The following is a 23,349-nucleotide window of genomic DNA, read 5'->3' as shown; positions in this document are numbered from 1 at the left end:
AACCCAACTGCACTTAATAAGACATGTAATTATGCAACGATGGATGTAATTGAGGTGGGGTTTTAAATGTTGTTGTCGCAATTAACTGTGGGGCGGTATTATCTCCTTTCCTTTCGTTAACGATGGTCCAGTGTGCACTATGTTAAGGAGGCAAGAAACGAGCACTGAAGCACCTTTCCTAAGCATTTCAAGAGTTCAACCAGCTCTTATGGCTGCCACTTAGATATCTCCAGGTCATTTCACTTAGTTAGGAACCTTCCTAGGCAAAAAAAGACTATTAAAACAGGGCCTTACTGACCACAGCCAAAAGCACTCTTTTTGGTTCACCAATTCTGCATCAAGGCAGGGAAGTGACTTAGGTTCTCAACAGAAAGGCACTATATAAGTCACAGATCCATCATTCTACAAAATTGACCATCAGCATTTGAAATCACTTCAATAGCGCTACAGAATAATATATACAATTGAACACCAGCCAACCCCAAATCATGCAGCTGGAAGCCAGCCAACATTTCAAATTGAATTGGACTCCTCTTAACAAGCCACCATGTTTGAGCAACATTTCTTATTTTCAAGATCATACCCCACTGCTGAACTCCTGTTCCAACTGTCTTAGTCTGTTTTCTCACAGAGTGCCATCATAATCAGGTCGCAATCACCAATTACGTTTATAATTAGCCCGCAAGTAGCCAAAGAGCCAAGCCAGCCTGGCTATGGGGATGCCTGGAAGTTAGTGATTTAAATGCAAGGCTAAATCCCAGCGGGCCACGTGCTCCAGAGCCTTCTATCGCTAATGAGAACCAACTTGTTCACACCCTACTCCTTCAGAGCGCTCGCGGGGGAAGAGTCGCGCAAACAATGAGGCGGATTTCCGAGCATATGAATCCGTCGACATCGTCGCCGCTGCTCATCTCGTCTAAAAGAGAGATTAGGAGATTAAAATAAAGGGATAAAACTGAGAAGCAATGGCATTAGTTTAGCACTTGGTTGGACAAGTGTGTTCTTTGGTAACACTGTATACGTTTTTTTGCTTCGGATTCAATATATAGCTTAACTAATTGAATTTGATTGTGTTTCCTGACTTTGCCGTTCACCAGTGGTGAATGTAGCCTACTTCAAATGGATTATGTGGTTTGTAATTGTGGTAGCCCTACGTTGTCTTTACAGAGAATCACCTGCATTTTAGTGTCATGTTTTATCCTACCTGTTAATGATAAATGAAGATGCATTAACATGCCGAGGAGTTAAAAGGTTTGCATGCAGTGTTTATCTGTGTTTGGTTTTCATGGCAGGTGTGATAAGCAGAGCTACCGTTTCCTCATACACGCGTCAGAGTCTACAGCCAGCACCCAAAGGCTAACCACTACGTCTCTCGCAACCAGACCTAGGAGCAGGAAGTGCCTGCACAAGAGCTCCCTCTAATGGCAAACTAGGAGCACAAAACATGGACCTGCTGGGTGACTTCATGTCGGTATTTACGGAGCACAATTTCATATAAATATCAGGCGCTGAGGGTTTTGTTTTAAATATTAACATTGTTTTCGTTCATCTTGCCAACAGAACACAAATACAACATCAAAATCACCTAACTGGCTTGCCCCCATTTTTTTTACACACACAATCCCAGCTCGTCTCCCTGTGATTCTCATTGCCGCTCTCTGGGGGGTCCAGGGGGGGAGCAGTCTGGCCCTGATAACAACAATTAAGACCACTGAACATTAACACCTCCTGGTGTACATCAAAGCATCTCATTACCTTCACACAATTAATCTGTTAGTGGTCATTGTCTCCCGGGGTTCCCCACAGCAGGGTGTTCTGATTCGGTTTAATCTGGAAAATGGAGGGTGGAGGGAAAAATTCCCAAAGGGAAGGGTTTTACATAGATACATTTTTTGCTCTAATGAACTCCTATTTGTTGTCTTGATCGCATGCTAATGAATGGGCTTCTTTTCACCTTTTCATAATGGCTGACCTTTTGGTAATGTAGGCTACGTGTTAGATTTCGAACCCTGGGATCACACCTGCATTCCGGGCACAGTCAGAAACGTCTCTCTGGATTCCAGTGGCGTAATGAGGGTCGCTTCATTTGGTGTCAGCTGTTAAACACACTCAGAGCTATTAACTAAGCCATTATCAATCTTTTTATCAACTCAATTAGAAACACATTATCCCTCTAATTATCAAATAGTGTGATCAAATTAGTTCCCTGTGGGAGATTTGAGCACCTTCTGCAGTAAAAGCTGGGAACGAACACCAACGCAAAACATCATCCCTGTCAAGCATGGAACATCACACAACATGATCGATTCCATCTCTCATACTTTAAAAGACTGTAAAATAACTGTTGATGGATGACAACAACAGGAACGAGGAAACTGCTGCACAATTAACCCTGCCAGGTTCTCTCCACTGCCACCAAGACCATAAGAGATTTGAATAGGTAGTCCCTGACTGAGATTATGAGATGTTTGATAATAGCAACTAACTGAATAAAAAGTTACAGAATGTAATTTATGATGGAAAAAACAATCAACTTCAAGACAATAATGATTTCATCCTAAAGGATGGTATACGTGAGTGATTTGCAGTATACTTTCTCTGCACCACCTTGTTTCCTGGATATAGAATGTTTTATTTCTAGGTTTTTTTTTCTGATTCGAGAATCAATGCTCTTTTATATACCCCCAATATTACATCGCTGTTGTTAGTTCTGTTAGGATGGCACAAATACCTGCTTCACGGTGTAATAACAGTGCAGTAGGTGAAAGAAACAGGAATTGTGAGGATGTCAAACCAGTGAAGCAGTGATTGAGCCGACCAGGTAGCGCAGATGTGCCCTTGGGCTGGGTGCAGAGAGAGTAATAACTCTCTCACTCAGGCAATTCTACTTTTCCAGCCATGTCAGCAAGCCCAGCTAGATTCTATACCTGTCCAACGTCTAGACTTCTGATTAACCTTGGTAGTCGGTGTTCCTACACTAAGTTGATGTCGTGTCCCTCATTCCAATCAAAAAAGGTCTAGACCACATGTGTCAAACTCAAGGCCCGGGGGCCTGATCAGGCCCGACAAGCCATTTAATCTGGCCCGCCAGTTCCTCAGAATGTTGCAAAAAGTTCCATTGATTTGAATGAGCAACGGTGACATTTTATTTGGTTTGCCTAATTTTCCCTCAGGATTAATAAAGTATCCATCTATTTATCTATCAGAGCTTGTCTGCCGCGGCCGCTGGTATGTCGAACGCACCACAAATACTGCAAGCCCCACAACACAATGCACTGTCCCCGCGTTGGTAGCATACGTTGATTTAGGGAGTGCTTGCCCCACTGTCCCTCGACTTTCACCATTTTTTTTTATTTCGGCCCTCTGTTTATTTGAGTTTGACACCCCTGGTCTAGACCATGTGTGTGTGTGTGTGTGTGTGTGTGCCCATGTACAAATAAGACATTTTGAGAAGCTCCTGTTTCCCAGATATGAAGAGTACTGAGTTATGGCGGAAACGTTTCTGCAGGGAGCCATCATCCTTCTCTGCAGTGAAGTGATGCCTTCCTCTGTTCTGCTTCATTTCATTATTCCCTCAGAAGTGCAATTCCACACAACTCTTCAGGTATGGTGGGTGTGTGTTGCCACAGGGGCAAATTCTGGTTGACGTACAGGTGGCGTATGAAGCATATAGTTTCTGACCCCAATATGTCACGTCAGTCAAAAGGAAACAAACTGAGAAGAGTTCTTCTCTGCTTGCGTTTGTGTGTGTGTGTGTGTGTGTCTGGGGAATAACTGCAACAGTCTCTCAAGTGAGAAAGTACTCTCACTAAAATGAATATGGCTGGGAAAATAAGTATCAAGTATGTTCTTTTGTTTTGTTCTTTGTGCTTCCTTTGTCATAAAATCAGTCTGTTTAACTTTGTAATCAATTTTAACTTACACGCCTTCAATATTTTTACCCATTTTTGAAACTCCTATTGATCCTTAAGTATAATCAAGTTTAACAATAATCTGTCCCTATCCTATGTGTGCTTTCTATCTAGACGGCGGGACGAAGATCTTGGGAGGAAGATCAAATTAGGTCACGTCATATTTGTGAGCCATGGAACCACACTAATGTGAATTCAGTGACCTTTTCTCTGAAGTGGGACAAGGATCAATAGGGATGATGATGGTGATAGTTGCTTCTCTGCCTTCTCCTCTGAAACAAACCTTCTATATGAAGACTTAGATCTCCAAGTCGCGGGAATCTGCCGGCGGAAGTCCTACCACAATTTTATTTTTTATTTTCTCTTAATTTTTTTTTTTTTACTCTGACAAACACTGAAGATGTCAGGGCAGAGTTGCTATTCATCTTTATTTACTAGTTGTGGTGTTTATAAATCATAGTCAAACATATCATTCAGAGAAATATGACTGGTGAATTAATGTTACTTAATACAGCTGGAGTCCAACTCGCTCACCCACCCTTAGAGGCTGATCACATTTTTTTTTCACAGCATTATATTGCACACAGACCTCTAGGGTGAATCCATTTGAGTAAAACCCAACCACTGGTGTGCAGGACAACAGAATCTTCATTTCTCCCTGGCACCACTGGCTTATGGCTCTGCCCCGGGGGAGCACTCCTATTTAATATAACACATTTGAATATGACATACTGTTGTTATGGCCTAAGGGCTTCTCATAAAGTCTCGACGCAAGGCCCTTTCCCTCCCGTGGCTCCAGACACACACTCATATCCTGTTCTGAGGGCCCACAGGTCTGCCATCCTCCCTCACCCCCCAAACCCTCGTAATAACAATCCCAACCCATGCCCTGTTGCCCCTTAAGCCTGATCCTGCCCTTGAATCAAATCTCCAATTGAGCCCCCCCCCACCACCATCTACCTGCAATATTGTCAGCCATACTGTACATGCAGGGTCCATGACCCCACATCTCCCTGCTGGTTGTTCATCAGTGAGAAGCACAGAACATTCCAGAATGCTGCCCAGAAGATGTCCATCAAACAAGGAAGGAAAAGTGGGATTTAATCCAAAGAGCAGGGGCACCAGTATCATTCAGCAGCAGGAGGAACAAATTCATTTTATCCCCTAAAGTGACAAACATATTGTGGATTAGTGGGAATAGCAAACAGCATAAGCTTTCTCTAGACTGAGCTCAGGAAGTAATGTTGAAGATACAACCTTGTAGCATAGGGAAGAGTATGTTGTCCAGTTCATCTCACACAGTCTGCGAGTCTAATCTTAAGACACTTTTCATCAAATTGCTCCTCATTATCCACTAGGTGCCTGTTCTCTGTGCATGCTAAAACAAACTGTACACCATTCAGAGTTGGTACAGTCCTGGCTCTGTCAATGTTGTTTGGACCGGGCCGTACACAATGCATGAGCACGGAAGGGAGAGGTCTAATTTGATCGGCTGTTGGGTTCAAACGTAAACAACCTTCTCCCATAATCAGACTATCTATATGGCATTTGACCAGACTGCACTATGTGCTGCCTGATTCTTGATACCAGAGCTTTCAGTACTTGAAAGAGACTATGTATGTACGCTGAGCTTCTGCTACCTGTGTCATAATGCCCTTCAAACACAAAACCTGTCAAGTTTTATTTTGTTTCATCTACCCATTTCATTCACATTCACACTCATTACTTCAATTCAAATCTTATGTTTCCTTAGGGGCAGCACCAAGAGGATTTGAGTTCCCCATTATCAAAAAGTAAAGAAACAAGGTTACAGTCAAACATGAGTGTATTTGTAATAGATCTCTTTATTATAGTGCATTTCTCAGACGTTACAAGATGGGTTAAAAAAGCTAAAAACATGAAACCATTTTAAGAAAAAAAAGGAGAAAAAAACAAAACATTATGCACACCTTCTTGAGTTGTTTCAACAGAAATTCTCAAAATGAAAGCTTCACAACTGAACACGGGTAGCTAAAGTATATCAGCTTGCTAAAATACAGTTTTGATACTCAAGTTCATATACAGGTCAATGACTTGCCATATATGCTGCAGCTCGTCATCCAGGTCAATGAATGTTCTTTTTGCACTAAAGTAGGTGTATATATCTACATATAGGATCAAAGGATAAAGGCCAAAAGACACTGAAACTTGCTGCAATTGGTGCTTCTTGCAAAATACAGAGAAAAGAAGAAAAAAATATTCACAAACATGAACTGTTGCTGTCCAGTCGCACGAATATAAAAAAGGTGAAAGGTCACTCCTTCCCTTGCAAGAGGTCAGTGTTTGGGTCGTGACCTTGGGCTCAATCAGAACATGAAGGAGGGGAAGGGGAGGGGGGGCTTACAGTGTCTCTGTGACATTCGCAGGAGGCTTTGGAATAAACTGAGAGAAAGACAGGAAGAGAAGGAGAGAGAAAGAAAGTAATCTCTGTCAGTTAAATGAGTGTGGATCTGAAGCCCTGGAGAGAGGGACCAAGGCGCACTGCTGGTGTCTGAAACTATGATGATGGCTTGGGGGGGGGGGGGCGGGGGGGGAGTAGCCACCTGACTTGGATGGAGAAAAAAGAAAAAGTGGGATGCAACACTGAGCTGGAGCTGACCTGCCCATCACCCTGAAGCTGGCGTGTGTGTGTGTGTGTGTGTGTGTGTGTGTGTCTGTATGCGTGCACGTGTGTATATGCGTTTGAGAGAGAGGCAGAGGCATGCTGGGAGAGCAGAGAAACAAACCTCAGACGTCCTTCAGCCTGCAATGAGTCGCATGCATGTAAGCTGGAGCTGGCTGGGAGCCCCTCCAACAGTAAGAATGGGGGACCGACTCTTCTTAAAAGCAGAGCACAAGGCCAACACTGCCCTTGGCCCAGACTGCCTACCTGGGGTTACAGCAGAGGAGCAAGCCTGAAGGCCAGACGGAAATAAACACATCTTGAGTTAGGTGGAATCACACTAGTTTGAAACGAAAGAAAAAAGGCGTGGATCAGAGGCTGAGATGGGAGATACAGCATGAGTTTCACCCCCACCCCTTTCCCAAAAGATTGAAGCAGACCAAGGATTGGAGCTGCCTTGTCCCCCTCCCTACGATCAGCAAATGCACTACAAGACCACCCACTTCAGACAGCGTGCTCAAAGCCAATCAGCTCAACTGACCACCGTTCAGCGGAACAGAAGCAGAGTGAAGGAGGTGATGGTCAAATCTCAGATGAAACGGTACGTAGAGCCCCCCCTCCAGCTGCCCAGCCACTCCCCACACATGGAGACATGAGACCCGGCTCATGACCTCACGTCCAGCCAACGCAACAGGCTGTGTGCTCTCCTACCTTCTTCAGAGCACAGAGACGTTCTCAGAGACACAGGAGGGAAGACTCTACAGCTACAGCACTTGATCAATGAGGCAGTGTAGTGACCTGTTGTGCACACACACACACACACACACACACACACACACACACACACACACACACCTCAGACCCAGGAAAGAAAACTAAGATTGAAAGAGTTTGTCGGGTAGTGTTCCATGGTCGTAGAGGAACGGGCGCCACTAGAGGGTGAAGGAGCTGACCATTTGCAGTCCACCCTCCTCTCCTGCAGGCGTTTCAGTCAAAGCCAGTAGCGTGCAGGAGATGAGCAAACAGATTGTGCAGAGGGGATGACTGGGTCTGTCCAACCTGACATGGGTGACCGATTCGGGGCGGGAGGTAGAAGTCGAACCCACATAAGGGGGACACCCCTTCAGATTGGGCAGACTGTGTTGAAATAGGTCTTTATTTAGCAGACTGGAGGAAGGTTCAGCTTTCTACATTTTGCCTGCTGCTCTGCCAGAAGAGGGGCAGAGGGCTGAAAAAAGTGGGGGGCTTCAGGAGACAAGGGGGGGGTCTGGGGTTGTGTTTGGATGAAAGGCACAGCAAGGCCTCTCCCGCTCTCAGCTCAGTGACACACACACACACACACACACACCTCACTCAGACCCACACAGAAGTGTGTGAGCAGACAGGCAGCAACGGTCAGAACCTCTGCAGTCAGAGTGAGTGAACCGAAGATGAGGGCGACTATGATGAAGATCTGAGGGAACTAAGATGAGCTCCAGCCGATGCTGCCACGCTCATTGCTTGCACAGAGACAAACGCACGCACACTCACACACACTCGCTCACTCACTCACTCACTCACGCACTCAAATACACATGCACACAGACACGCAGACAGACATGTGCGCACACAACAGACGCCGCTGGGGGAATGGATCATTTGGCGTTCTTCAGCTGGTTGGAGAGCCAGTCCAGGCCCTCGTACAGGCCGTCGCCGCTGGTGGCGCAGGTGGCCTGGATGTACCAGTTGCGATGGCGCAGGGAGTGCAGGCCCAGCTTGTCTGTGATCTCGGCCGCATTCATAGCGTTGGGCAGGTCCTAAAGGAGGGAGAGTCAGGGGTTTATTAAGAAGAAGGGTTGACAACCAGATTACACAGCATCACAACAACAACAACAACACACACGCAACATAATGTGCACATTAAATAAACATTAAATAAATATGCATCATATTTATTTAAGCATGCGCGAGAATATCTCTGACAGCACTAGTGACAATGTCCTGGGTGTGTTGTGTGCGCAAATGTCTACACAGACAGGGTTGTGTGTGTGTGTGTGTGTATGTATGTATATGCTCCCATTTACCTGTTTGTTAGCGAAGACCAGGAGCACTGCGTCTCTGAGCTCATCCTCAGCCAACATGCGCGTCAGCTCCTCCCTCGCCTCATTCACTCGCTCCCTGTCATTGCTGTCCACCACGAATATGAGTCCTGAGATAGAGATAGATAGATAAATAGATAGATAGATAGAGAGAAAGACACTCCATTAATACCAGAGGTTGTTTAAGGAAGGGAGGGGGCAGAGAGACGCTGGAGGAGCTGCTTACCCTGTGTGTTCTGGAAGTAGTGTCTCCAGAGGGGCCGGATCTTATCCTGACCGCCCACGTCCCACACTGTGAAACTGATGTTCTTGTATTCCACCGTTTCTACGTTAAAGCCTGCCGGTGGAAATGACACGACCAAGAAGTCAGAGGAAACACTCAACAATCCTGCACCTCTAGAAACATTAAGACTCAAATACTTACACACACACACATCTTTTATGTATTTTTGCCAGGGTAATAAAAAAAGAAGAAAAAAAAAGAGAGAACTACCGATAGTGGGGATGGTGGTGACAATTTCTCCCAGCTTGAGTTTGTAGAGGATGGTGGTTTTCCCTGCAGCATCAAGGCCCACCATGAGGATCCTCATCTCCTTCTTCCCAAAGAGGTTCTTAAACAGACCTGCAAACATGTTCCCCATCTTGGCAGATCTGTCAGGAAGAAACACAGATCAGAACGCAGACTCGGACTCCAAGGACATGCACTGAATACACTACACAGATAGCAAAGTGGTGCTGCATGTAGACCAGGGTTGCACCAGATAAGATCACGAGTGAATATAGGCTACTGTAGACTAAATATAACTGATGGGGGTTGTTTTGTCATTTTCTCCATACCCAATCAGTTACTCTTCTCATACTCAGAGGTCTGTTAAGGCCAGTTCAGAACAAAGATTTGGGAGGAGACCAGATACAACTACTTGAAACCAGCAACTTGCTGTAACAATGCGTTTGAAAATCAGGGGATGCGGCTTGAAACAGCACCAACGTTTCCGTAACAATGCCTTTGTCACATCATTCGTTGTAGTTTGTCAGTTAACCAACTAGCTGACTAGCTAACAGTAAATCGAACTACGTTTGTTTTTGTGGCTGTTAGTATGTGCTTTCTGACTGATGTTGTACAGACATTGGTGTTCTTCAAACTGAAATAAAATGTCACAACATGTCACAAAAGCCATGAGGTACATGGGTTCTAAAACCTTGCGACTATGATTTGACAAGACAAACTTTTGCAACAGCATCTGACGGCTTGCAGCGATTCATTCACACCACTGCACTTGAGAAGTTCTGGAACAGTGTCATATCGTCGCAAATCTTCGGTGTGAATTGGCCTAAAAATAATTTGCCCATTCTACTTCTCAGCAAATCCATTTTATATTCAGCCTGAACTTCCATTGGCAAGTTTCAGAGGCACCTCTTGACAAAAACAGGTGTGCCTTGCTTGCATTTACTACAATTGTATTGGTCACTCTGACCAGTACCAGGCTGGTTACATGATTTCAATCCAAAAAAAAAAAACTCAAAACGTTGTGTTGGGCTAGGTGAAAATATTAATAACTTCACAATGTATTGCACTATAGACAATACAGAAACTGGCTGACTAAGCTTCAGAGGCCACCCACTAGCTCTATGATGAAACCGGTTTGAGATGCTTTAACACATCACATAAAGGTGCTGCATGCAGATCTGTCTAATCCATTCACCTTTTTAATGGCAACAAAAACCACTGGCGTCACCTCCATCAGCTTTATTTCATGCACATAATTTACAAGTGCGCATGTGATAAAAAGGACAAAGGATTAAAAAAAGTGAATATCAGCACTTGCCAATATTTCCAAATAAACTTGTCCACAGTGGGCCTTAAAACAGTGGCCTAAACTCATGGCAGACCACTGTAACCACTCCTAACCCTCACATACACACACATACACACACACATACGCCCTGAGGTAAACACAGCTCCTGGTGATACAGGTCAGGCGGTAAGCAGTTCCCTGAGGGTGATGGAGAGGGGGAGTGGAGGAAAGATAAGGGAGTGGGTAGGGGGAGGGTAGGGTGCGCCAGGCAGACAAAGAGGTCAGTGATGTGGGAAGTGTAAACGCCTGCCAGCCAGGAGCTGAGCAGCAGACTAGGCAGGTAACACTACACCTGTGCAGGCGGTTACAGGAGCCAGCAGCCCAATGAATTAATCAGGGAGATGGAGAAGAGAAGAACAAGTGATCAGCCCACACCAGAGGCCAATCTAAAACAGAAATACATACCATTAAAGCAAGATGGACACACAGACAGACAGACAGACAGACAGACAGACAGACACAGGGCGAGGGAAACTGAGGTCGGGGGAGGGGGGTTATGTTCAAGAACAGGAAGTTATTCCAAAGAAAATAAAGGAGTTCCTCTGTACACAGTGAGTGTTCCCTCAGACTGCAGTGGAGCAGGCAGGGTAGCTAGGGACTGGCCATCTGCAATGGCCTTAGAGCTGGCCCTGAGCTCAGGTTCCCTTCACTATCTCATGAGGAGAGCGTGGGCTAAAACGCACTTAATCTGTGTCTGCAGAGATCTCTCACAGAGGATAAACAATAAGGCATCTAATCCACAAGATGATACCAAGTACAGAGCATTATAACAGTGCCAGAGAACCAGGCCTACTGCAATTGGGAGCTACAGCCCTCTGACGGCTCAAAGCACATTATGTCTGTGGGTAAAAATCAACACACAAGTGTTAGCTGCAGATAAATAAGACTGGGATTACGCCACACTCTCACAAACATCACCTGTTCTGAAGCAGAAATAAATCAGAGAGGTGTTGCAACACACTCCAGAAATCAGAGCTCTGAGGTTTCCAAGATGACATCAGTCAGATGTACCACCTGACCCAACATCTGTTCTGCATTGAGTGTGAATGCTGCAACTATGAGGAAGTGCTGCCTTAAATCACACCCACTCCCCACATAGGCTGTGGGCTGTTTAGGAACCAGTCTCACAGCTGTGGCGTGTGTACATAAGGGAGAAACAAACGTCATCACATGGAAGTCGGGAGCTTGATTACAGAGTTCACTAGAGAGCCAACTCCCCTGCGGCTTCAGGAATGATAATGTCGGCATGGTGTGCGTGCATGTGTGTGTGCGCAGGCACAGCACATGTATTGGAGGGCTGCACATACCTCTATTGATACCAATTTGGCGAACAACCAGTACCATGCTAACAGTGCAATTTAAGAATTTTACAACAAGTTAGTAAAACTCTTAGCAGTGGGTGCACTCACACCACTTAAGTCCATTTCTCCGTTCCAAACAGTCCCAACCCGTACTCCAAATCCAGACGCTTCACTCAATTAATGTCAGACCACTACTGGCACGTTTCATACCCACACTGCGCGGCCTACGCACACCAGTCGTGTGAATTATTCAGCACCACCCAAACAGATTAATAATTCACAGTTGAGAATTCGACAGTCCTGGCTCCTTGTGATGCTCCTCCAACATCTTAGCCACGCACACATTACCTTAGCAACCTTTTCTATGGTCATCATCACCATGGGCTATTGTTCCAGCACCTTCTGCTCCCCTCCCTTTGTTCTCAACGATGTTTTGCTCTCTGGAGAGTTGGATTACTAATTGCACCGGTTACATATTAAGGGCTCTCCCTGCCTACCACACACATGCATGAATGAATGACAGAGCTCATCAGGTAAGCTACAACCGGTCTCTGTCTGATTCCTGCAGTCATCGGGACCTAAGGCTGAACCTGTGGAGTGGACCAATAGATAACTGGAAATCTTCCACCTTAAGGAAAAATTAATACCCTGTTACATGACCACTTTGCTCTCCTTATCCATAAAGATCAGATGGTGTTTCAAACCCTGCTTAAGTCTTCTCAGGCACAGTTTGACAAGTACACACTGGAGACACACTTACCTCTGAATCTATGGACAGGTCAAACATGGTTCATACTGTTTTTACAAAATCTGTCGTTTCTATTCACACTTCACACAGTGACAATGAAACCAACGTATTTTAAAGTGGAGGCATAGTTCCAAACTACACTCACGAGATGGAAATCGAGGACAAATCATCCTCTCTCGGCTAACTGGCCTTGCAGCAGTGCAGTGTTTTCAAATACTGCTCCTGCTCATGTTACCGTTTGAGCGGCTGAAACGAACGGGCTCTATTGACCTCGATGCGAGTCAGTTCCGCTGGAGTTAACAATGCCACTTGGCTTGAGCGTGTGAATGGCAAATAATGGAGATACGTCAAGCAACAAGGGGTCGCCATGGCTAGGCTAATTAGCACCCGCATTTAGAGGTGAATACATACATCAGACAACTGTTTATCAAAAACTTCAGGGCCCTGATGTTTCAAGTGAGAGGATTTACCGAGACAACTTGAATATTAGCAAATGCCTCGTGTCGAGTTCTCCAAGACGAACTTGATACATAGGAATCGGTTGCAAGCGCAGCTCTAATTTGTATATTCATTTAACGTTAACCACTCAACATGTTACCAAGCTCATTTCGCTTAGACTGGAAAGACAACCATCAGATGATTAGCAGTCAACTAGCCATCCTTCCACTTGTAAGAGGAAGCCATTTGACAAAACAAACATCGTTCGTTAGAAGTTCTACTTGTTAGTTAAGCTAGTTCACATTTCATTTGTTAAAATACTCCAGTACTGACTAAAGACCTACTCTAACATTCCTTTTTAGTATCCTACTGTTGGGTAAGAGTAATGACGACGCTAACATTGACGGAGCAGGGGGTTTAATGGTACCGCTATTAAATAAGCTAAGCATTGTGACGATAAATCATACTATTGAAAATTAGCTTCTTAGCTAAATCGAGTTACAAGTGGTTAACGTTAGTAAACTCGAACAATGTTATTATCGAGTTAGTTAACAGGATAGCTTCAGTACATTAACATTCCACCTGGCAAACGTTAACCAGTAGGACTTCCTCAGTTCCGCAAGGAATGGCTCATCACTCAGGTTAGCTAGTTAGCTACCAGTTAACACCGCAGTAGCCTCAACACAAACCTGGTATATTAATCAATAATTATATTAGCATACAAATAGACTCAACGTTTAAGGACGCAAACATGAAATTTCAGCTGATAACGACGTTACCCTAAATCTTACGAGATCAACCTGCTAGCGTTAGCTTGAATGAAACGTTTACTATGGTTAACGTTAAGCTATGCCTGGCTAGCTGACGTTACGTTCACTTCCGTCGCTTTCCTAAACAATATTAGGCACCGTGCTATCATTACCACATTAAAAATGTCGAATAGGTGAAGCTGTTGTAGCTGTGCAAATGAGTGTTTGAGAAAATACATTTTAAGTACCTTTTTAGAAGCGGTTTCTGGAAAATTCTCTTAACTCCTCTTCTCCGCTAACGACAAAATGGCGTCTTTCACAGGTCTAAAGACAGCCGCGTCATGGGCCTTGCCCATCTTCAAATCTGGACCAATGGTGTTGTCCATAGTGGAAAGTTACACACGCCCACCACGACGTCTAGCCTATCAGTGAAGTTCTACTAGCTTGCGCAGGTGACCAGACAAGCAGATAAGAGTCCCTCGAATCTGCTAAATGATACTAGGGTCAGCCCAACCCGGTAACCGGTACCCGCCCCAGCTCTCTAGTGTTTCCGGCCCGTGACGGATACTGGAATTAAACCAACAAGTCATTCTTGCTGTGCTGGCGGTGTCACCATGTCATCGGGTGTCACATATTGCAGGTGTTGGCTAAATAAGTAACAAATCAAACCGGTTTGTTGAGTAGGGAACACGAGCAACGTCAGCACAACTACTGAACGGTAGTAAAATCAGCATCCTGATCCTCGCATGAAGTCCAAAATTAGCGCGCTATCTAAAGGCATGAAAAGGGCTTGCAAACACCAATAACAGCACAGTTGATACTCATAAAAGCCTGCTAGTATGCCAGTGTCTTTTCCCTATAGAGTTGGCAACATTGTGTTGTGAAAGGCTTTCATATATTTTCGCAAGGGTTTCAGACCCAGACCAAAGGACTAGCCTGGCCTGGGCGGCTAGTGGGAATGGCAGCTGCCTTTCACATGACCATATAGCATAAAAAATGAATTCGAAGATGATCCCTATAAAGTAGTTACAAATAAAACATAGGGTAGCCTACTTCAAAAAGTGGTTAAAATCCTGCATAGACTTCTGTAGCTATAACAGCACAGGGCATTATAGGACTTTGTTTTTAAGAAAGTGTTTGTCTGTTGTCTTTATTAAATAAAACTTCAGCTTTTAAATGTTACAATTACCAGACAGTTAAAGTAACTGTTGTTCATTTTGAAGATGACTATTATCTGCTCTTTATCTCAGATGGTGGTACTGCAGTCACATTACTGTGGTGTGCAAAACAGCTCAACAACTTCAATTAAACATGTCTTCCACACATCAAAGACTCACAAAGTGTAATAGCTTATTTATCATTTATAAGAAGCACAGACAAACTTTTTTTTACACAATTTGGTCTTGTGCAGTTTGAAGACACACCACTAGGTGGAGATCAGACCTTTAGCTTAACTTTGTGACATCAACCTATTTCACTTACAATGAGAAGATGATGATGTCACACACTATCTGAGGCACAATGTTACAAAATCAATAATATTTAACTTAAAATGCATTTTTGTAAATCATGATAACAGCTGCTATTAGATAATGTGTTCACTAGTCACTGAGAGTCTATGAACAGCTTATTTTATACAGTGTATATGCAGTTGATATTTTTTGTATTCAAAACTCTTCGTGTGATTTCCCTGAGAGAGAGAAAGAGAGAGAGGGATGGCGATAATGCCTATCCGTCTGTCCGTTTATGCATGTATATTAACAAGCCACTATGGTTCCATCTTTTCCCATTCCCACTGCCCTTTTTCCGCTGCAGCTAAAGTGAGCCCATGACCTCACTGTGCCTCTGCCATTGCCTCTGTCAGAGGAGAAAAAGCAGAGATGGGTGGAGATGTCTGTCGTGATTAGATGCGCAATCGCCAGCATGGTGACAGAGCAGTAACCAAACAAGAGCACAGGGAGTATTCCAAGTGCCGGTGATGTCAATGGTGCCCGGAGCCACCAAATGTAAACACTGTGCCAAGAATAAACAAGATCTTCCACATCTTTCAAACAGGAAGTGGATTAGGAGAAGACTAAGGCCATATCATTGTTCTTAATTCTGGATAAGTAGGTGAAAATGAAAACAAATAGACAGGCGGGATCTGATAGCTCACACCACCACAGGCTTTGAGGCAAAGTTAAATGATAATTCTAGGAGCTCAGTTACTGTAGTATAGTCCTAGAACTTTAAACAACTTTTCCAATGACTGTGGAAGAGGGCTGTTGATTTAGTGTGTGGTGCTATGTGCTGGTGTCATTTCGTCCGTCACAAGGAGACATTACTGTCAGACTGGCGCTGTCCTCATCAACTGTTGTAACCAACATGACAATCAGATGATGACATGGTTGTTTTGTCCCCATCGCACAACTCCCACCCTCACACACATCCAAATACACACACACACAAACACTGCTCTCATCTATCTACACACGCACATACACACTCACAAAAGCACACACATATAAACACTCACATAAACAGCACAAACACCCACATCACACTAAGTCCCCATTTCCAAGTATATAGCATTCCCCTTTTTCTTCATGCATTCACTAACACATTTATACACACACACACAACACTTGCAATTCTGGCACTCACGGCTCTATCCTCTCCCGAGACATCAGAGCTGTTCCACCCAGGGCCCAGGCAATTACTTCACACATTTGGAACTCCTTTTGACTTTGAACTCCGCCATGAAATTCCAGGTGATCAAATGCAATACAAAATCTGACTTTTAAATTTACCAATTGGTTTGTCTCTGTCAGCTGCATTATTTGCCTGAATAATTGGCAAAAGCATTTGGACAGCTGACAGCTAACAGCTGACGGCAGAAATCAAGTCATGTAGTCCCACACACATATTCAAACACACAAACTGACTCAAATATACACAGATGCACAAGATTTGCATTTCCACCATCAGATAACTTCAATTGGAATTTCACTACTTGGCACAGTACCACTGCGACTTGTAACAATAATTTTGTTGTCACTTTCATTACCTTTCCTTTGAACTATTTTCAATTTGACATACTCTCAGAAGCTCTTTGTTCTATCACTATTTTCATATTTTTTGCATAACAGAAAGTTAAAAAATGATTGTCAGGAATTAACTTAGTGCATAACAGCTCACAGAACTAATTTCCTATCTTCAATATCGGCAGGTGGGCAAAATGAATGTGAGATGCCAACAGGTAGGCAAAACCGTTCCTCCTCTGCGCCTTCCATCCAAAGCAAGTGGGATGTGGGTAGGGGTTCTCTGAGTACAGCAACAGGGAGTCCAATGAGAGAGTGACGCGGTCCCTAGAGGCCTCGCCCCCTCGGGACCGCGCCTGCTGTAGGGGTGAAGCTTGTGCATGGTTCTTTAAAAAGCTTTGCTGGCCTTTTCGACTGACTCTCCAGCGGACAGACAGCGAGATGAAGAGCAGCGCCGATCCGTCATCATGTGCACCGGGCTCCGACGGACCGCCTGCCTGTTGCGCCTCACTGCAATCTGCGTCTTTCTCTCCCACACGGCCGCCTACTTCGGGTCAGCCGCTTTATTCATGATTATCCAAATGAATGGCTCTGTCCTGTCCTGGTCATGTAGACACAGATAGCCTATTACCATACTAGCTTTTTATGGTTTAATGGTATATCCTAAAGTCTTTTGTTTTTTATATTGTTTAAAGAATATAAAGCTGTTTTTTTTTTTTGCTTTTACGCATTTGGGTAGGTTTGCGCAATTGCGCGCGCAATGGACGATTTGTTTTCATTTTTTAAAATCATTTTAAAAAGTTGATGGAAGGTGTATGACATAAAACCGATGATCGGGCTGTTGGACTGATGGTAACTGTAGCTTCTGACTTTGTACTAGTGATGTGGGTTGTTGTTGGGTGTTTTGCGCCCGACCGAAAGGATGTAAACAACCCAACATGGGCTATTCCATTTGTTAATTTATCCAGACAATTTAGGATCGTGAATTACGACTATCGTCCTAATACTCACAGTGTCAGTGTTCTACTGGTAGTAGAAAATGATCTCACAATCCTTTGCAAGGTTGCCCAACCGCGTTCCCTCGCTGCAAACAGATGTCTTCCTTCGGCCGTGATGTTTGGGTTTGGCACTGCCCCAGTGCCCGCGCTTACTTGGTCATTAAAACTACCAGGCACGTGGTCAGAGTGCTGAATTCTCGTAACATTATATTCTGTAACAAGCCCTCCACAGTCTATCGTGTAAAGCTGATTGACTGGCTCAGGTGTAGATTATTGACGTTATGCCTTTATAGCCTACTCAAATCTCTCAATTTTAGGAATAATACCACCAATGCTAATTCGGTGTTCAATATGTGTTTAATTGTCATGAATTTATTATAATCAGCCTCTTATGTCTTAGTGTTACATCCTCTCACGTTGTGTACACATGTCAACACCACTCGTTGTGAATAATACAAGACAGTTAGGCTATACTGTATATTATTTTCAGAACAACAAATATGAAGCCCCTATTAAATGTGTTACGCACGGGGCAAAAATAGGAACACATCGTATCTAAAATCACTTCTTTCTTTCTTTCTTTATCTCAAGGCTGACAGGACGGGAACCCTTGGTCTTTCTCCCTGGTCCCTTCTCCAGTGATCCGCCATCGGGCAAAGCGCATCTGAAACAATGTGAACAGCTGAGCTTGACCCGTCGACAGAAGCGCTTGTGTCGCCGGGAGCCTGGGCTGGCGGAGACTTTAAGAGAGTCGGTTCGACTCAGCCTCATGGAGTGTCGGTACCAGTTCCGCAATGAGCGATGGAACTGCAGCATGGACGGCCGTGGCAGCCTCCTAAAAAGAAGTAAGAATTACATTAATTGTATTGAAAAACAAAATAAAATGCACCCTCTTTTTCTAGGAATTTGGAAATAACATCAAACATGAAGAACAACTCTTACTAATTAAGCCTAAATCTTCAGACGTTTACTGTTTATTCAGAAATAACCGCCGGCTTGAATGGTGATCAGTTCAGGCTAACTTAACCGAAATATTTCTTACATCTTTCATGTGCCCAATCCTGGGCTGGGAACCGTGAAGCCATGTGCAGGTCAGCATGCCGGTAATGAGGGACTTGGGAAGGCAGGAATCCCTGTGTGGTGGGGCCTCGCAGGGCCGCGGGAGATATTTTTATCTCGCGGAAGAGCGCCCAGTTCTCAGAGGAAAAGGGCGGTGTGATTGCTAGCTTTCATCTGAGAAAAATCCCTTCCTAGTCAAAATAGTAATTAATTGGATCAAAATACACCCCAGTGACGGCTCTGGCCTGAGCAAACAACGACTTTAAACCCGCGCTGTGAGGTCGGAGGGGATTATGGTTAAGTCGTCGTGAAATAAAGCACTTAACATTTAATTGAAAAAGTAGCAGTACATGCGCTGAAAAAAATAATTCAAATAATAGCAGCAACCACTGTGACCAGTATATTTTTTTGAAACTACATCCTCTGCCACATAATTGGTCCGGGCTATTGTAGGCTACCCTAGTCCAAAGAGTACCATACTCATTAAGAATTTTCATTCAATAGTGACCGAAAAATGCTTTTTTTTTTTTTTTTTTTTAAATGTGTTAGAAATAAGTGGGTTTGGAATATATTACTCAGATCTTTTATTAATATTTTTCATAGGTTTCAAGGAGACTGCGTTCCTCCTGGCCGTGTCTTCCGCGGCGTTATCGCACGCACTGGCGAAAGCCTGCAGCTCAGGGCGCATGGAGCGCTGCACGTGCGACGACTCGCCCGGCCTGCAGCACCGCGAGGCCTGGCAGTGGGGCGTCTGCGGGGATAATTTGAAGTACAGCACCAAGTTCCTCAAGAAGTTCCTGGGCCAGAAGCGGGTCAGCAAGGACTTGCGGGCCCACATCGACTCCCATAATATCAATGTTGGGATTCGGGTCAGTCATGCTGCAGTTTTATTCCCTTTCTCAGTTACACACACACACACACACGCACACGTGTGTCCTACAATGTCCTACAAGACACCTGACCAGTGTTTATTTAAGAAAGTTTACGTTAACAGGTGGTCAAAAAAGGAGGTTTTTAAAGCTGAATTAGCCTCACCCATGCCTGATATCAGTCTCACTGTAGTTTCAGCTAAAGACAGTTCTCTAGGGGGTGTTCTCCGGGAGTTTAGTTGCCTCTCGTGTCTGCATGGGGAGATGGGTTGTCTGGAGCCCAGAGGGGCTGAGCTTTGCCTGGGCTGTGTCGGGCAGGCGAGAGCCGGATCTGTGGAGCCAGGTGGCCCCCCTGGTGTCTGCCCAGGCGTGACAGCGCTTGCACTGGGGGCCCACTGTAAATTAGAGGTCTCCCTTTTGGAGCGATTATAAAGCCTCTGTAATATAGGAGCATTTTTTCCGCATTCTGTATGCCCTGCATGCCACCACCACAGCCGCTGCACCACTCAGGGAAATCATAAATCCTCATAACAGCACGGTAACCAGGAGACAGCCAGCCCCGGGCTGTCCTCTCTGAGGGAGACAGAGAGAGAGAGACAGAGAGAGAGAGAGAGAGAGAGAGAGAGAGAGAGAGAGAGAGATAGAGAGGAAGAGAAGGATAAACTTTGAACTGCTTTATCTCAATCTCTTTGAGGCCCCGTAGTGCTGCTGAACACCTAGGGCCAGGAATGGTAAGAAAAACAAGTCAAAGGAGTATGATGTCTTCCCTGTACCCCCCTCCCACCCCTCCTATCTTCGCCCATTTACCTGTCTCTCATCAACCCTGGGGGGCTCATACCTGCGTGGGGAAGGACTGAAAAGGAGGCACCACAACCCCCACCCTCTGGTTGCCCCATCACCCGCTTCAGCTCCATCATGACCCCGCTCTTCTTCTCTGTCTGTCTCTCTCCCTGTCTTCCTCTCCTTTTGCCTTTCTCTTCTTCATCTCTCCTTCTCTCTCTCTCTCTCTCTCTTTTCTTTCTCTGCCTTTCCCTATTATCTCTCTTAGCCAAGGTCCACCCAGGGTGAACTTTTGACCAGAGGCACCTACCCCTCCCAACACTGCCTCTTCGGCTGTGAGAAAAAGTAATTGTCATTTTCCACATGAGAAGGCAAGGACCAGAGTTCAGACAGGGCATCTTTAATACAGCGCTAGGGAGAGAGAGACAGACAGATAGAGAAGAGGGCAGACAGACAGGGCATCTTAAATGCAGCGGTATGGAGAGAGAGAGACAGACAGATATAGAAGAGCGAGACCGAGGCAAAAAAGTCATAAACAAATTTGAATACAAAACTGGCAGATCAGCAGAAGAGTTAAAAATGTCATATCTAACAGGTAGGACTGGAAGAGACATGTAGAGGGAGTTTGCAGAGAGGAGGGAGAGACAGTGATGGGGGGTTAAGGATAAAGAAAGACAGGGAGAGATCCGCTGGACTCGTCTGAACACATAGCGCGTGGATCCCCAGGCACTGTGAGGAGGTCAGAGGTGCATGAAATACGGCAGATTAGGCGTCCTTCTCCACCCCACCATCCATCACACTAACGACACACACACACACATACACACACACACACACACACACACACACACACGGTGAAAGCGCACTGTGCATCCACCCAAAATCCTACTGGATACACACACACAGTCACAGACACACACACATACACACACACAAACACACACACACACCACAGGAAACGTGTTAGCAGTGTCCTGATCGGCACCTAAGATAAGACTTGTGTTAATGAATCAGGGTGATGAAACTGACATGCCTCTCCCTCCCTCTCTCTCTCTTTCCCTCTTTCTCTCTCTCACCCCTCTATGCATCTGCCTCTCATTTTTTCTTTCCTTCCCTCCTTTTACTCCCACCCCGTTATTCCTCTCCCACACTTTTCTTCCATAAAGTTATCAGCGATGTTTATTTCTGCACTGTTTGTCTCTGTCTCCACTCCTGCATACACTTTTACACTTTTACACTTTTACACTTTTACACTTTTACACTTTTACACTTTGACCCCTGACCTCTTACCCTCTGTGGCACAGGCGGTGAAGAGTGGCCTGAAGACCACCTGCAAGTGCCACGGCGTGTCGGGCTCCTGCGCTGTCCGCACCTGCTGGAAGCAGCTGTCCCCCTTCCACGACACGGGCCGCCTGCTCAAGTACCGCTACGACACGGCCGTGCGCCTGCTCAGCGTCACCAACGCCGCCACCGGGGAGGTGGAGCTCGCCGGCGGGCCCCGGAGATACACCTCCACTGCCCCCGGCTCCATCGCCGGCGGGCCCAGTAGCGCCGTGGTGACGCCCCGGGCGCGGCCCACTGAACTGGTCTACCTGGAGGAGTCGCCCAGCTTCTGCCGGCCGTCGCGCTACTCGCTGGGCACTGCGGGCCGGCCGTGCGCCAAGGACACCAGCTGCAGCAGCCTGTGCTGCGGGCGCGGCTACAACACGGCGCTGCGCCTCACCACCCTCTCCTGCCACTGCCAGGTGCGCTGGTGCTGCCACGTGGAGTGCCAAACCTGCCTCCGAGAGGAGGAGGTGTACACCTGCAAAAAACACTGAGTGGAGTGGAGGGGAAGACAGGGACTGAGAGGGACCGAAAGGGAGGGAGAGATAGAAAGAAAGAAAGAAAGAGAGAAAGGAAGGAAGGAAGGAAGGAAGGAAGGAATTAAGACAATGAAATGATGTGGAGAAATGGAAAAGACCACAAAAGTAAGTGAGCAAGTAAGACCATGGTGAAGGAGGGGTTGAGAAAGGAAGGAACGTTCTGGAAGACAGATAGAAAAAGAGAATTCAAGGAAAGCCTGAAGATAGGAGAGGAAAAGACAATGTAGAGCAGCCCTTAGAAACAGTCTCCTGCCAGCCAGCAGCCTCAGACACAATGGCTCTTGACAAACGTCTCCTGCTGGTGCTAACCGGCCTCCTGTAGACATTCTGCTGTCCCATAACTGCACACACAGGGAGAAAGAGAGACTCCTGGGTTGTTTTAGGTCGTCGTGGAAACAAAAACATAGCTCGGTCATTATGTGTGAGCCCTGAGGCGGGGGGGTTGTGGTGGAAGGGGGGGGGGGGGGGGTGGTTGTGGACACAGGCCACATCTGCTTCATCCAAGACCAGATGAGTGAGCCTGATTGGACAGTGACCACGGCCACAGCAAGAGTGTGATTGGATAGCGTGCGCACCACACTGAGCTTTGACTGGGGACTCCAGAGGAAGAGATACCATGTTGGACAGCCTATGGCAGGAGAGAACTTGGAGGAACTCCTGGGACGGGAGGCTGGTAATCATTGTTGTTTTAAATGTTGTTTTAAAAAACTCTGGTTGTATTGAAATGGGATTGTCAGGGGTCTTTCTCTGAGACTCCTCTGTCTACCTGCCTGTCTATCTGCCTGCCTGTCTATCTGCCTGCCTGTCTGTCTGTCTGTCTGTCTGTCTGTCTGTCTGTCTGTCTGTCTGTCTGTCTGTCTGTGCACTTGTCTGCTTCTCTCTGCCTTTCTCCTACTGAGAGCACAAGTAGAGTCAGTAAGTTAATCTGTTCTCAGATCAGTGGATCTGAAAATGAGAGAGTCTGAAGCACTTACTTTAGTACTGTACATGCCATCAGCCTTTTGTGAGCATACCTATGTCATGTTTGTTCTCATAA

At 45.5% G+C, this 23,349-nt stretch overlaps 2 protein-coding genes across 2 annotated transcripts; one reads left to right on the top strand and one right to left on the bottom strand.

Annotated features, from left to right (window-relative positions):
- Window positions 1-5,735: 5,735 nt before the first annotated feature.
- On the bottom strand, window positions 5,736-14,051 carry arf2a (ARF GTPase 2a). The gene is made up of 5 exons (XM_080855883.1): window positions 13,971-14,051; window positions 9,124-9,281; window positions 8,857-8,967; window positions 8,616-8,740; window positions 5,736-8,348 (listed from the first exon to the last, which is right to left on the bottom strand). The coding sequence occupies exons 2-5, from the start codon at window positions 9,269-9,271 to the stop codon at window positions 8,187-8,189; spliced, it is 546 nt and encodes a 181-aa protein (XP_080712009.1). The 5' UTR covers window positions 9,272-9,281; window positions 13,971-14,051; the 3' UTR covers window positions 5,736-8,186.
- A 3,158-nt stretch (window positions 14,052-17,209) lies between these two features.
- wnt9b (wingless-type MMTV integration site family, member 9B) lies at window positions 17,210-22,268 on the top strand (the record flags this gene model as incomplete). Its single annotated transcript, XM_080856113.1, has 4 exons — window positions 17,210-17,295; window positions 18,332-18,585; window positions 19,403-19,668; window positions 21,753-22,268. The coding sequence occupies 4 exons, from the start codon at window positions 17,210-17,212 to the stop codon at window positions 22,266-22,268; spliced, it is 1,122 nt and encodes a 373-aa protein (XP_080712239.1).
- Between the last annotated feature and the right edge of the window lie 1,081 nt (window positions 22,269-23,349).

Source organism: Sprattus sprattus (assembly GCF_963457725.1).
Source record: "Sprattus sprattus genome assembly, chromosome: 18".
Taxonomy (NCBI): domain Eukaryota; kingdom Metazoa; phylum Chordata; class Actinopteri; order Clupeiformes; family Clupeidae; genus Sprattus; species Sprattus sprattus.
The sequence above is the reverse complement of the archived record's forward strand: the minus strand, read 5'-3'. Positions and strand labels throughout refer to the sequence as shown.